We start from the raw sequence: 14,747 nt of genomic DNA, 5'->3' as shown, positions 1-14,747 counted from the left end.
TTCAGTTAACTAATTTGGATTGGTCCTCAGGGAGGTTTTAATTTGGAAGAGAGAAGTACAGTTTGGAAGAGCAGAATCCACACTTGTCCACATGGCTGTAGGGAAACAGGACTGTTGCCATAACAGGAATGAATAGTTCACTGGGCTGCACTTCTAGTTTGTTTCTAGAAGAAAGTAGTAATTACCTAAACTTGAATAGGTCTTGATTTTAAGCAGTGTACATTCATGATGGTATCAGCGGAAGTCTTAGCAAAGAGCACAAACCTACTGTAGAGGGATCTGTCTCTGACTACGTAGGACAGCAGACAGTCCTTCCATTAAAATTAGTTGCAAATAAGACCATCACATCCAAACAGCTGCTGATTTGATAGATGTATAGTGGAGATGTACTGTAGTTTTAAATTTCCCTAGATTTTTCACTGCATCCTATAGCTCTAATTCCAACATCACTTTGAAATAGCACCTTCCTGAACTTGATTTGTCATCGAATCTAAAATGGGCATTTCCTTTGCTCGCTTGTGTTTAATTCAGGGAATGAAAGCATTGAGGTTTTGGTGTTCTCAAAGTGACTTTTTTAAGCAGAACAGACAGAGTTTTAATTTGGTAAACCTCAGACAATACATACATTTCTTTTCTCTCTCATGTCAGTTCTCTTGATATTTTAATTTCTGTTTAAAAACTGTTGTGTAGAATATTTCCATAATTTCTCCCCCACCCGGAAGACATACTTGAAGGAACTTCTATGTGGCTTCCTTTTTTTAGATTATTTCTAAAAATTGTTAGCTTCAAACAGTAATTGGGGCTCAGGGTAGAGGTGATATCTTTTATTAGACCAACCGATTTTACCTCTACCATGAGCCCTGCTTTTTTCCTTTAGACCCAATACGGCTACAGCCTGGATACTTAGCTTCAAACAGTGCTTTTAATGTAATGTCTTCAGTATGTACCACAGTTTCACTTGGATATAAAATATGAACCTTTATTTCGGGCAGTTCAGGGTAATGGGATAGATAGTGGAGCAACGTAGTTAGGTGGAGTATATAATACTCATTCTAGTTACTAATAGTGCTCGTAGTAGAAATATAATAGTAGCTTTAAGGTGTCAGCATTGATCTATAAGGAATAAAACCCCTTTGTAGCCCAAATTGTCCAAGGGGAGAGAGTCTGAGATGCATATTTTAACCTGGCAGCTCACATCAGCTGGAAGACTTGGGTTAAGGGTGCATATTTAGATCTGTGGACAGGGCCCTAGACTCTGCTTTTTATTTCATCCTTGGGGCGGATGGAGCTGGAATCTGCCCTTCAGGCCATTTATGCATGGTTTATGTGCTTATCAGAGGTGCTCAGTACCTGCCACTTGTGCTAGAAGCTGTAAGAAGACGGAGGTGGTTCAGCACCTTTGGAAGAAACAGGCCTTCATGCCCTTTCTGCCAGGGATTTGGGTTCTTGTGCCAAGGAATTGCTGCATGCAACTTGAATAGTTTTTATAGTTAGTGGATTATTCTTAAATACAATGAAAGGCTGAACAACAGCTGTGTTTTCATTAGGGCTAAGTTCATCATAGTAACACCTGAGGACTGGGAAGGTGTCCTGTTGTGCCTGGTACTATACAACCAGCAGCCAACAGCCCATGTCCCAAATATCTTAGATGTGATCAACACAGGTCCTGGAGGGAGATAAACCAGGCAAGTAGCGTGGTGGCAGCAAGTGTCCATTGAGCTGTTTTGTGAGGGCAGGCGTGGTGATCATGGAGACTAGAAGTAAAGGGGAAAGGGACCTCGAAGGGAAGGGAGGCATGAAGAATGTGGAAGGAGTAACAGGGAGGCGAGGGAGAGGGCTGGAGCAAACAGGCCTTCAGCCCTTGGCTGAGAAATCCAGCCGGTGCTGGAGGAAGTTCTCTGAGCTACTGAAGGACTTCACTTCGGTTGCTTCTGCCGGCTGGAGTCTCTCCAGGCACGTGTGAGCATCAGGGCAGCTTAGGGGATGCAGTGCCCCTGGAGGGTAAGTAGTCTTCTGCTCCCCAGGTGGTCCCATCTCATTCCCTGCCTCAGTAGCTCCTATTTCGGGCAGCTGTTTCACTGCACACCTCTGCCCGCTTCTTGCATTTAACGTACTTCATTGCTGAGTCCACCTAAGGCTAAGATCCCAATCAGGCCCACTAGCTTCATGAGTGAAGTTCTTCCCTAACTCAGCCTTGCACAGTTTCTTGCCATCTCACCTCTTTATCATCCTATGAACATACTTGGCGAAGGCAGATTGCCTAGTAGCGCAATTTGGAAGCTGCATATTTTGCAAGCGTCTGGCCCAGTTGCTCAAACTTCCTCGTAACTTAAAGTGCTAAAACCACATGAGGAGCGGCTGGACCCGAACACTTGTGAAAGAGACAAATACTGATTCGCGATAGCAAACGGAAGCCTTGAACTGATGGATCGTTTTAACTTTCCAGCCAAAGGGGCTTGACTCGAAGAGGACCAGCGGTGGAACAGATTTGCAAGGCAGAACTGATGGCTAAACGCTGTCAATTAACACTATTTAAAGAACTGAAATGCTTCAGAAACACAGTTCCCTTCAGAACTGAGACACTGAAACATGCTTGGATTATCTGTGATCTGTCGTAAGCCAGTTGGCAGTTCAAGTATTTTTCCGGTCCTGAGGATGTGCCATATGTTTGCCGCCTTTGAAAGCAGTAAATGAACACAATGTGAAGATTCCTGAGAAAAGGTGTTGATTGAAAAACCCTTAGCATCGCAATTTCCACCTACACTCCAGTGTCACTCCCCACCCAAACAGCAGTAGTTTTGAAAGGTTTATTGCACCCTGGAAGAGATTCAAATGGTTTAATATTTCAGGGTTGTTGTCGCTGTTGCTAAATTAGATCCTTTCAGCTTTCAAGATTAGCCTTAAAGTGAAGGGGAATTACTTTAAAGCAAGGCTGCCTAAATTCCAGGAAGCTGGAGCCACAGACTCCCCAGCTCCCTGTTACAGCGCGGGCTGCCCAGTATCGCACCCCTCGGCTCTCTTTTTCGCTGTGCTTGTAGCTTGGGTGCTCTAGCCCCCCTTGGCCACTGGGGCAGGGGTAGAGGGAGTGGTGGCTGGGCAGGAGCCCACGGGTGGCACGCTAACCCTTTCAGAGGGATGCACGTCGGCTACCAGTTGAGCAGAGTCCTGCTTTACAGAAGCATTCAGCCCCAGTCTACACATGCAGTTGTGCATCACTGCATATTAAAATAATAATGCATCTGATTCTGCTATAAAACACTGTTAATTTGTTTGGTAGGCACCTTGATGTGCTTTTACACTTTTTGGGCTTGTCTTCTGATGTGAAATAGGAGTTTCTCTTTCCTTAAAAATAAATAAATAAATACATTTATTTTTATATATATATATATATTGGATTTGTCCATGAAGGACCATTTAATTTTAGTGTTGCCCTCCAGTAACATGGGTGATATGGAAAGCTGTTTACTTTTTGTTCCGTCAGGGAGCAAATGGTGCTTGCATTGTAACACATTTCTTTAATGCGGTCGAAGCAGCTTACAAAACAATATTGAGTATGACCTCAATCAGACGGCCAACTGGTGTGGATACAGGGTGGCTGGTGAATGTGAAGGAAGAATAAAGATCAGTGCAGCTATATTCTGATAATATGCCGTAAGTAAGGGTTTTGTTTTTTTTAACAATGATCTTTTTTAGGACCAACTGTACAGTTAGGAGAAGTATTAGGCAAGTTTTCAGACATCAAATGTCCTTGTTTCTCACAGTTCCTGGGCCATCACGGTTGCAACACTCCAACTCGGATAAAAATGGATGCCTTTCAAAGTGCAAAAGGGAATAAATTAGAGCAGGTTTTTATCCCTTCTCCATCTTCTGTGCTGAGCATATTCAGTTTGCATTGTTGAGCTTAGACTCGGTGATGTTCCTTTCCAGGTTGGAGTTACCATTGGCCAAGAGCTTGATCGCTGATTGCTCTGGTTTTTTAAGGAGGACTTCTACAAGGGCACCATGTTTCACATCTGGCTTGATTTCCACCTCCCTCAAATGGTGACTGTCTTTATTATTCTTCCCAACCAAGGTAAAAACTGGGACATGAACGCGGCACTGAGCGACTTTGAACAGCTGAGGCAAGTGCACGCAGGGAACCTGCCACATTCCTTTAACGAAGGGCGCAGCTACAAACCCCTGGAGAAGGAGGCCCCTCGGCCCATGCGGCCACCGCTCCAGCGCCAGGACGACATTGTGCAAGGTGAGTGGGATTTCTGTGGCATTTTCCAGCCTAATGACACTTAGTCATGTGGTAGATCAGAAATGGCTTTAAAAAAAAAGTCATGGGGTTTTTTGGTCCCTTGACCTGGTTCCTGCTAGAGATGTGAGAGGTGGCATGTAGCTAGAAAAGAAGTAGGCTCAGGCACACTCACACTCACTCACCCTGCCATAACCAGTTCTGTGCTAACCCCTTCCAAGTGTCGCCTTTGTGGCCTATGAGGAAAGTAGCTTGGGAGAGAGAGAGAAGGGTTGTACAGTACTGAATGCAGAGCTTCTTCCCAAACCTTGCAGAGGTTACCAAAAGCTCTTTGATTTACTTTGGAGACTCTTTGAGCACAGATACAGCCCAGAACACAACAGCTGCAAAAGTATTGCAAAGCCGTCATTCCCCATGGTTGTGCTGGGCTATGTCTTTTTGGTGTGAGGCAGAGGACCAGACACAGTCTGATTTTACAGGGGCGCTGGTCATCATTTGAATCAGTGCCAAATCCGGGGATGAGAGGAAGCTGCTGCCTTTACATTTTTTATTCTTCAAGCTGGAACCTCTTCCCCTGCTGGAATTCCCTGCCTGTCATGCCAACAGCCGCTAACAGATAACAAGGCCTTTGACAACTCTCCATGCAGTGAATAGAGAGTTGCTTCACTGCAGCTCCTTTGCTTTTGCCTTTCCTCTAAGGCACTTTGGTTATATTAATTAACTAGACCATGGACTGCTGTGGCTAATCAAACCTTTTATCCAGGTGGTGGGTTGTGGGTCTTGTGGCACGGAAGCAAAATCGTTTGCCTCAGGTCATGAAAGGATTTGGAGACAGAGGGGGTAGAATTTGGGTCACTTGAGTCTCTCCTGAGTTTTGCTTAGCAGGAGAAAAATGAAGCCTACTACTACCCTGTTACAGTGCCTTCCCTCCCAGTTGTGATCATGGGCATGTCCCGTTGTGAGGTTTGGCACTTCTTCATAGAGGCACATGGTTCAAGAAATGCAGCTCTCACACCCCTCTTCCTTCCTGTGGGTTTCAGAGAAACGCCTGTCCCGGGGGATTTCTCACGCCAGCTCCACCATTGTCTCCTTGGCCCGTTCCCACGTCTCCAGCAATGGCAGCAGTGAACACTTGCTGGAGATGCCCATTTGCACTTTCCAGTTGCCGGACCTCACCATCTACAACGAGGAATTTCGGAGCTTCATTGAGCGCGATCTCATTGAGCAGTCGATGCTGGTAGCATTGGAGCAGGCTGGTAAGTTTTACCCTGGGGGGGTATTACTTTTTTTTTTTTGGTTAAGTTTTATTAACACTAACATTGTGCAGCAACAAGGTGCAGCCGTGCCAGCTGGCCTGTGCTGCTGTTTACAGGCTCCAAGCTGCAAAGAATTGAACACGTTACAGGGATGATGCACTCTGTATCCGTGATGGATAACGTCGGTTTGATTCTTTCTGTAGCAGGGAAACAAACTGCAGAGTTGAGAGGAGGATGTAAACAGGCTTAAAGCTGCTTTGTTTTGTCTGTCGGCACTGAAAGCAACCAGTGTTCACTGTTATCTGCTCGAGTGACTTTTGAATGTTACCAAATAATGCATCCGCCTCCCCCTGTGGAGATTTCATCTCTGTGCACTGTTTCTTCATAATATAAGACAGCAGATTGCAGCTTGCATCCCTTCCAAATATGTGTAAACACTCCAAAAACACGCTATATGAAAATAGATGCAAGCCAGCAGAAAAGGACCTGGGGGTGACCGTGGACAAGAAGCTGAATAAGAGTAAACAGTGTGCCCTTGTTGCAAAGAAGGCTAATGTCATCCTGGACTGCATTAGTAGGGGCGTTGGCAGCAGATTGAGGGAAGTGATTCTTCTCCTCTGTTAGTACTGGTGAGGCCACAGCTGGAGTATTGTGTCCAGTTTTGTGCCCCCCACTATAGAAAGGATGTAGACAAATTGGAGAGAGAGGTCCAGCAAAGGGCAAAGAAAATGGTTTGGGGGCTAGGGGACATGACTTGTGAGGAGAGGCTGGGGGCACTCGGGTGAATAGTGATAATAAGCATGTGGTTTCCTCCAAAGCCTTTAAAAATGAAATATAAAAAAACTCCATACTCAAGGCACAAATTCCCATCTGGTTTTAACAGCCTGATCTTAACTTTTCAGCATACTCCCACATTTTTCTTGCTCCTACCACCAATGTATGGCTATAACCAGAAGGTTGTTCCTCTAGAGGGAACACATTTTTAAGGTAGGCTAAATTTTAGACCTGATCTATTTGAGTGTCCCTGTAATAAATATACTGAGGTTTTGGAAATGAACACTTGATACGAGTGATCTTGTTACCTGCAGGCCTGGTAATCAGTGAAACCATCCTGCCTCATGAAAACAAATTTCATTCATCCTGGCCGTTGTGCACCTATTTTGCTACCGTATTTTCTCGCCTATTACACATCTAGGTATTAGATAGGCATTATGAAGATTTTTTTTCCAGAATTAGGGCTGAAGAGAGCAGGAACAAAGCCTAATCTTGAGCTGACATTCCCTCCCTTTCCTGCTTAACTAAACCTAGCTGCAGATGAAGACTGGTCTCTATGGGTAGACCTATGATTTTGAAAAGAGCTTAAGAGCTATGAACTAAGAGAAGAGATCAGAAGCCCTAGTGCACTGCATAATTGCCCTTGGAAGGTTAGCTTGAATAATGGAATGACTATTAAAAAGAAGAAATGATTGTTAACACCTGTGAAATGAAGAATAACGGGCTATGGACTCTTCCTTCAGTTGCCTAAATGATGATACCAGAGCTGCTGTGCTGTGGAGCTGGAATCAAAGCTTCTATTTCAGGCAAAAAAAAAAATCCAGCTTCCCAGCTTAATACACCCCAATTTAGGGGGGCTGGTTTTGGGGAGACAGTTGCATGGTGTACATGAGAAAATGTGGTAATATGGAGATTGTGTTTGACATGCATGTTCTTGCATAGGGTTAAGATCTCATTTCAACTCTCAAAGCTGTATTTTGCTCATAATTTAGCAGCAATCTTAGGTGTTAAAACCACATACTAGCTAGACCTAGTGATACGGAGCCCAGAACTGAACTCCCACTGACTTCAACAAAGCTGGGATAGGCTTTTGGTGGTCTTGGCTTTCTTATCTGCATGCCAATAATACCTGGTACTGTGGCATGATGGTAGGATACATTAGCTGGTGTTTATGAAGTGCTCTGGAGGTGGGATTCTGTGTGTGTGGGGGGGGTGGGGGGGGTGTGGGTGTATGACAAATGTGAGTGTTTCTTAAACAGAGAAATAGAGCATGTTTAGGAAATAGCTTGAAACGTTCCAAGTGTCATTTGCTGGTTTTTGGGGTTATTTTTGTTTTAGCGACTTCCTTTATCGATTTAGCACACAGTGTGCTTGGGGGATGCAGTAAACAGTTTATAGGCCAGTAATTCTTAGTGTGATTCTGTTATCCAAAAAGCCTCCATAAATATGAATAAAAGAAGCCTCCCTCTCATGCTTCTGGAGGGAGGGAGGGAGGGAATACTGCCCTTTTTACAGAGGAAGAAATGGTGGAAGTGATTTATTTGTTGTCACATTTGAAGTCTGGGAGTAAACCCTAGATCTGCTGCCTTTGACTCCCATTCCTCTACTGGAGATGAATTGAGCGGTGCTGAATAGCTCTCGTCCCCCTCCCAAGCCCATTGGCCATAGGACTTGTGCTTTCTTTCACTCATAGGTTACAGTCCTGCAATCTGCAAAATGCCATCTGTAGGCAGGCTATTAAAAATTGCTGTATGATGAGTTCAGTTTTAGGCATGTCCTGTCGTTTGAGCGCAATTTCCCCCACTGATGCAGAGGCAGCGAATGAATGGTAAACAGATGCCTTCTGCTGAGAATAGAAACCTCTTGTGTTTGGCTACAGATGATAAGAGGAATCAATACAAGACTGCTGCTGGCCTTAATAAAGGTTTCTTTCTTCCAGGGTGGTATCTTCTGCTGGCCTTTCTATACACACATGCATCTGCCCACTTCTCCCTACATGCTGCATGCTGTGTATTCGGCTTTCTGAGCTTCTGCAGGTCCCCTGGCTAAATAAAGTCACTGGCGGGACCAGCTCTTACTCATGGGGAGAGGCACCATGAAGTCAGATTCATTGCTAGACCAACACGATTGCAAAATGGTAATGAAAAGCTCCCTGGGGACCTGGGGATGGCTGGGAGGGGCTGTAATGGAATATGCAGCTTCTCTCCTGTTCTTGTTGGGTGGATGCCCATACTGCAAAACCATCACCACCACGGTTGTGGCGAGTCGACCTCTCTTTTGGCATCCTCAGTGGAGCGCCAGGTGTTCAAACCCATCCCAGAATTATCCTGTTACACCTGATCCTGGAGGAAGCATCTATAATGCTTTGGGGTCAAATGGGAGGTGCTGTCACTGCTTTTGCTGGATCTTTCCTGTGGATACCGGGTTTTTATTCTGGCCTGTCCCTTACACACCACGTGCAGGTCTTAAATGGTTCAGGAAGTTATATGGATTGAAGGTGGCTGTCTATTCAAGGAGAAAACAGCGACATGCACCAGGACGTCGGAAAAACCTTTTGTAGCTGTCAGGTTTCAAAGGAAACAAATTGTCACCGCAGACTCCTTTCATATCTCTGCATGCATGTGGGCTTTCCTAGCTCTGATGAGGAAAGCAGGGGTCAGCTAGGTGATTTCGTATGTAGAAAGGCTGTGAATGGCAGAAACTATGATTAATATTACAATGAACTCGGATACTGATTTTTTTTTTTTCTCTTAACTGCGCTTTCCATTCCTTTGGTCTCATAACTTGGTTTTAGTTTTGATTCAAACCAACCCCCCCTACCCCCCGCAACCCTGTGATTCAGTAGGAAAAAAAAATGTGTTTTGCAGTAACGCACCAAAGATGGTGGTGGGTGTTGGTGTTAAATGAGCTGTGTCTGCCTGGGGAGCAAGAGGATGGGTTGTTCCTTGTAGCTGCAGCCTTGTCCCATGAGAGCGGAAGAATGATCTTGTGGTGAAGGCAGTGGTTCCTTTGCTTGGCGCTTTGTGGCTTTGAGCAAGCCACTTGCTGTCTCCGGGGCACAGTTCATCATCTGTTCCGTGGTAGGGAACTGCTGTTTTTCTTCCTATCCGTCTGGCCAATATAGATTTGGATTTCTTTGGAGCATGGCACAAGCGTGCGCAGCCAGGCCCTGATCTCGTTTGGACAAATAGGTTGCACCATGAAAATAATTGCCTCTTGCACAAATCCTGGTCTTGGCATTTGATCCAGGTTGCAGCCTTTGAAGCCAACATCTCTAAAGCTACTCATTAGATTCATCCCAGTGATAAAGGCTGAGGAAGGAGCCTGCCGGTGTCTGATCTCACTTTGCATTGAAGCCTGTAGCAACTCTCCTGTCTAGCCAGTGTCGAGGCAGGACGCTAGCTAGCACTTAGGTTGGAAAAGGAGGAGCAGCCGGGATTATGTGGGGGAAGTTCAGAGTGGCCCGTCAGTGCTATTGGGTTACAGTTAGCCCTACTTTCTCCTATTCATTTGCCTTGCTAATCAAGGCCACTCCTAGTGTAACCCTATCGCTGAAGGGGGAAGCTTGGCCTCTAGAATAGGGAGCTGTTATCCCCTGCAGCGGCGTACGCAGTTTAGGATCCCTCCCCCAGGAACAGTTATTAGAAGTCTCTCATTCTCGGTACTTCAGGGGGCCTCTTGGCCTTTCTACAGCAGCTTTTTGGAGCCAGGCTTTTGGAGTAACGGAGCAGAGATGACCCCTCTCACATAATTTGGCATGCACAGAAAGGTACAAATCACTCCTCGTACGTCACTGTGGATGTACGCGCTGCATCCTGTCTGCACGTCTGTTGGCAGCATGTCTTCGAGGTGTGTCCTCCGACTCCAACCTGGCTTTCCAGGCTAAGCTGCACAGTCTGTTCAGACAGTAACCAGAGCCTTGCCGTGCTTTCCTGGCTTTTTGACTCTCTCGAATGCGTTCATTTTGCAGCTGCAACAAAAAATAAATTCCCAAGAAAACACGCGAGGCAGACAAAAGACTTAAGAGTCACTACAGTAGCCTTAAATTTTGTTTAGCTTTTGTTAGAAGCTGTTTTGTTTCTCAATTTACTCGTCTGGCAGTGATCCATTTGGCAATGGGTTGCGGCTTTACTGTGCCAGAAGCTATATTGACTGAAAATAGCCTGCCTTGGTGAGTGGAGCTATTGTCGTCCCCCCCAGTTGTGTACTAAACAGCTTTCAACTCGAGTGGATTCCTTTTCTAATCCTAAGAAAAGAAATTACTGGCATCGAATTGCAGTTGACCCTCCATTTGATGCTTTCTCGGGTTTTTTTTCCTCCCTTTATGGTGCTTGCACTGGTTTTTCTTTTAGTTCCTCTGCATTCCTCAGGGCGGAGATTGCAAAAAAGTTGTGAGAAACCTGTATCCCCAACTTGCTAGAAGCGCCATCTGCGTGGAGCAGCGCACACAGTCTCTAAACGGGGAAAGTTCATTTGCAATGCTGGGAACAGAGCTGGTTCGTCTAAAAACCGGGGGGGGTCACCGGTGGCTGTGTCTTGATTGCAATAGGAATAGAGGCATAGCAGCCTACTGCGTGCTGCTTGGAGCTCAGCTGGCTCATTACAGAGAGGTTAGCAGTAGGCATCAGAGCCAAGGAACATGGTTTAATAGCACCCAATAAGCCGAAACCTGGTTCAGGTGGCTTGGAATATGGCTGCTTCTCAAAAGGGCTGCAAACTGTCTTTGCTTTCTGTCCAAGCAGAGCTTTGACTCCTTCCAGCTGTGCTCTGTACCACCATACTCCACATATTCCCTTTATAGGGGATTTGTTATTGGGACAATCTCTGCAGGTCCTTTTTTTGACAAGTACAAAGCACCAGTCTCTGCCATTTCTTATATTAGCTGCTCAAATTAACGTGGGAAAAGACCCTTTCAAAAGCTACCCAGCTGGTAGTAAACTTCCCCAAACTTTGTTCCTGAACTGGCGTGTAGAGGAAAGAGAAGAATTATACTGTTTGGTTGCAGGTGCTTAAGATGTGTATTGCTTAGCTGGTAGGATGGGTAAACTTCCCCAAACTCTGTTCTGCCGTGCAGAAAAGATGGTCACATTGTACTGTATGGTTTTGGCTGCTTAAGATGTGTACAATTAAACCTGCAGAAGAAACAAGCCAGTGTTTTGTTTGTAGCTGAGAATCAGCAAAACCCATTGTTCAAGGTCAATGCTTTTAACAAAGCTTGCAGTCTTTTTGGACTGTTTCAGGCCTGGAAAAAAAGGATGGATGGAAGGAGAAGATTCTTCTTCTCGTATACTTCATTTCCCCCTCTACGCATCATTAATGTGGTGGAGCCACACAACTGCTTTATCATTGATGCTTGCCAGGTCCTCATCCTGGGTATGCTGCACATGTGTGGAGGTGGTCAGCGGTCTGGTGGATCATCTCACTCGCATATTGGACTGTCCTTTTTAAGCCAATCTTATGAAGCGTGGCATTAAAGCATCCAGCTCCAGGGTGGATACTGTTTACTTTAATCCAGAAATTGTGCAGGAGCTTGTACCTGGGTGGATAGGGTTTTGGGTTGCTTACGAACCGCTTAAGATGAGAATCAATCTCATCCCACTTTTTGTGGTGGTGTTCAAGTGCCCATAGGGAGAAGGTTGATCTTTGCCAAAGCCTGGGCTGAAGAAAGGGGTGGGCAGGAGTCCTGCAGCTCTTGTTTTCAGCCTTGCTCCTTACATTTTATACCCCAGGGTAAATTGCTTAGTCTCTTCTGCCTGTGAAATGGGGCTGAGGCGCCAGCTTAACAATAGTGCAGCATTGCATAGCTCCATGCATTCGTGCTTGGGAAAACCTGCCTGCTTTTCTGATGGGAGGCACTGTGTGTATGTCTGGTAGAACAGGTATATTTGGCTGGTGTAAGCTTGGACAGTGATTTGGGCACCTTCCACATCTGGCACAGGCGGTCCCGTCCCTACCCTTCCTCCACGTCCGCCTCTGCCACCCTTGTGCGTGTGAACGATTTCTGTGCTTTAACATGCTGGAGGTTTCTTTTGCTTCTACCTGGGCACTGCCCAGAGCCGGTCACAAGGAACGCTTGTGTGTCTCCTGCGAGGGAAGCCACAGCTTCGAGGGCCGCTGACCAAATCGAGTCCTGCTCTGGTGTAGAGGCAGGATTGCAATCAAGTAAGCCCTGAAGTCTCTCAGCCTTGCTTATCTGGCTGATGATTTCAGAGAGGTCCCTCAGTGTTTTGCCTGTTGCTTTGTGGACTCCTGGCTTTGTTTCTTCCAGTATTTCTTCCCCTGCTGATCTTAACTTTTTCTCTCTTAAACAGCCCCTCACATGGTACTGCAGGGAGAGAATTGGGGCAGGAGGCATCGCTTCAAAGAGACCATAGCAATGCACTTCTCTTCCCAAGCAGAAAGCGATCGTGTGGTTATGCTCGGAGCAGGCTCCTGGACTGAATCCCAGCCCATTCCCCCTTTTCCTGTTGAGCAGATGACCATCAGTTTTCCTGTAACTGCCACACATTCATGACCAGTCTCTTCTCTCCCCTGAAATACTCCCACAGGTCGCCTGAACTGGTGGGTGAACGTTGACCCCAGCTGCCAACGGCTACTTCCTTTGGCCACTACAGGGGATGGGAACTGCCTGCTTCATGCTGCCTCGCTAGGTAAGATGGTGTGGTGGGGGGTAATAATAGCATGGGATGAGACAGTGATCTGGTTCTTCCAAACGTGCCTCTTCCTGGCCCTTCCTTCCAGCCCTGTACACAATATTTGCTGTCTCTGATCTTGAAAGCACTAGGCCCTGCCTTGTAATGTGCAGCCCTGGAAGCGAGACTGAGGAGGCAGCTGAGAGAGGCAGGGATGGCTCTGCCTACCAGCACTTCTGTGATGGCCTGTCCTGGAAGCAGAATGAATAAGTTCCCTTGTGTGCCAACTCTCCCCACTTGAATGAGACAATCCCCAACCTTATTTTCGAGCACGTAGCACTTTCCCACTGTGCCCGAGTCCCATTATGTTTCAGTAGGCTGAAATCCACAGCTCCTTCTTTTCTTTCTCCTCCAAACGCGTGTATTTTTAGCTATGGATTTCTGAAAGGAAACTGCATGGAGGAGAAATAGGCTCTCCTGCTGTGAAAATGTGGCAAGCAACCATCCTTGGCACTGCTTAGGCAAAGATAATTTTATGTTGGAATAATACAGCTCGGGCTTCTTTCCGTCTTGCAGAAAAATCATACGGCGCAGAATCTTTATTTAATTGCCTTTGCTGCTAGATGCAAAGCTCAGGATAAGATTGCACAGCCATGACACGCACAATATAAGCAACCCCCTCCACTGAGGCTTGCAGAAATATGCAGTGGAAGGCCTCTCTGTCAACGTGCGAGTCGGTCACTAGGAATTTGTAGCTTCCTGGGGACTAATGAGCTGCAAGGTCATGGCAGCAAGCAGATTTTGAAATGGTGGGTCTTATTAGGGTTAGGGTGGTATGGGAGAGAGCATGGATAAAGGCAGACGAAATTGTGAAAAGCTTCTCAAAGCACATATTGCCAGGCTTCAAAGAACTCCAGTGCTGAGTAATCGTATAAATAGGCTCATCTGTTTTTGAGAAGCAAGAATTTTTGTAGGTGACATCTTTTATTGGACCAGCTGTATGGTTGGTATAGATACAGGCAAGCTTTTGGGTATCCTGGTACCTCATCTGTTGGGTTTTTTTCATTCGCTGTAAGAGGAAGGATGATCTAGTTCATGGTTAAGAAATTGAGTCTGGACTGGAAGAAATTGGGTTAAGTTCCATCCCCTCTGCAGGTTTCATCTTGGCAAGGTCTCTTCAAACGGGGCATCGCAGGGTAGATAAGTCAACACACAGCTGTGAGATGCTGCAATGATGGGGCTACATAAGTATCCGGGTTACTAGAAATCTGAACATGCCACTCACTGCCTTGAGGTGCTGCCCTTTCCTCTCGCTATATTTGTAAAGACATAAGAGAAAGAGCAGAGCTGCCCACACATCTAATGTTTGGGCACCGCTTTCCAGACTCGAACTGCTTTAAGTGCCCAAGTTCCCCAGGGACCTCCTCAGTTTAAGCGTCGCCACAGTAAACGCTCCGAGGCATCTGAGATTTTAAGTGAACAGAAGTGGTATATTTCCTCCTTGCGGCTGGTTTCCTGAGAGCTGGGAAGCCAGCCTGTCTCCTGTATCTCATTATCTAGGCTGATCTGTATACAGCTGATATAAAGCTCCTGTATGCTTTGTGTATCCATGCTAAGAAGACTTTTTTGAAGAACAAACGCCAGCTCTGAAGCAGTTATGCCTTCCTCCCATATTTTTTTGCTATATAAAAATCCTGTTTGGGGCAGGCTGCAGCATGATTGGGTAAGCTGGGAGCTGAGGATTCTGCAGTTTTGCTCCCTGGATGTCTTTGCACATGTTAGATCATTTACCAGCCTCAGCTCCCAGTCAGTAAGATGTGGTTACTTCCTTGTTTTATATGGTAA

The 14,747-nt window shown here is 45.9% G+C and overlaps 1 protein-coding gene across 1 annotated transcript in view; it reads left to right on the top strand.

The window, feature by feature from the left end:
- Positions 1–14,747, top strand: part of OTUD7B (OTU deubiquitinase 7B) — a 59,630-nt gene that overhangs the window by 27,495 nt on the left and 17,388 nt on the right. Inside the window, exons 3-5 of the mRNA XM_059718609.1 lie at positions 4,073–4,243; positions 5,281–5,496; positions 12,819–12,920. Of these exons, the coding sequence (XP_059574592.1) occupies positions 4,073–4,243; positions 5,281–5,496; positions 12,819–12,920 (489 nt within the window). The remainder of the gene's footprint in view (positions 1–4,072; positions 4,244–5,280; positions 5,497–12,818; positions 12,921–14,747) is intronic.

This window comes from Alligator mississippiensis, chromosome 15, assembly GCF_030867095.1.
Source record: "Alligator mississippiensis isolate rAllMis1 chromosome 15, rAllMis1, whole genome shotgun sequence".
Taxonomy (NCBI): domain Eukaryota; kingdom Metazoa; phylum Chordata; order Crocodylia; family Alligatoridae; genus Alligator; species Alligator mississippiensis.
Note: the sequence above shows the minus strand (reverse complement) of the source record. Positions and strands in the feature narration are given on the sequence as shown.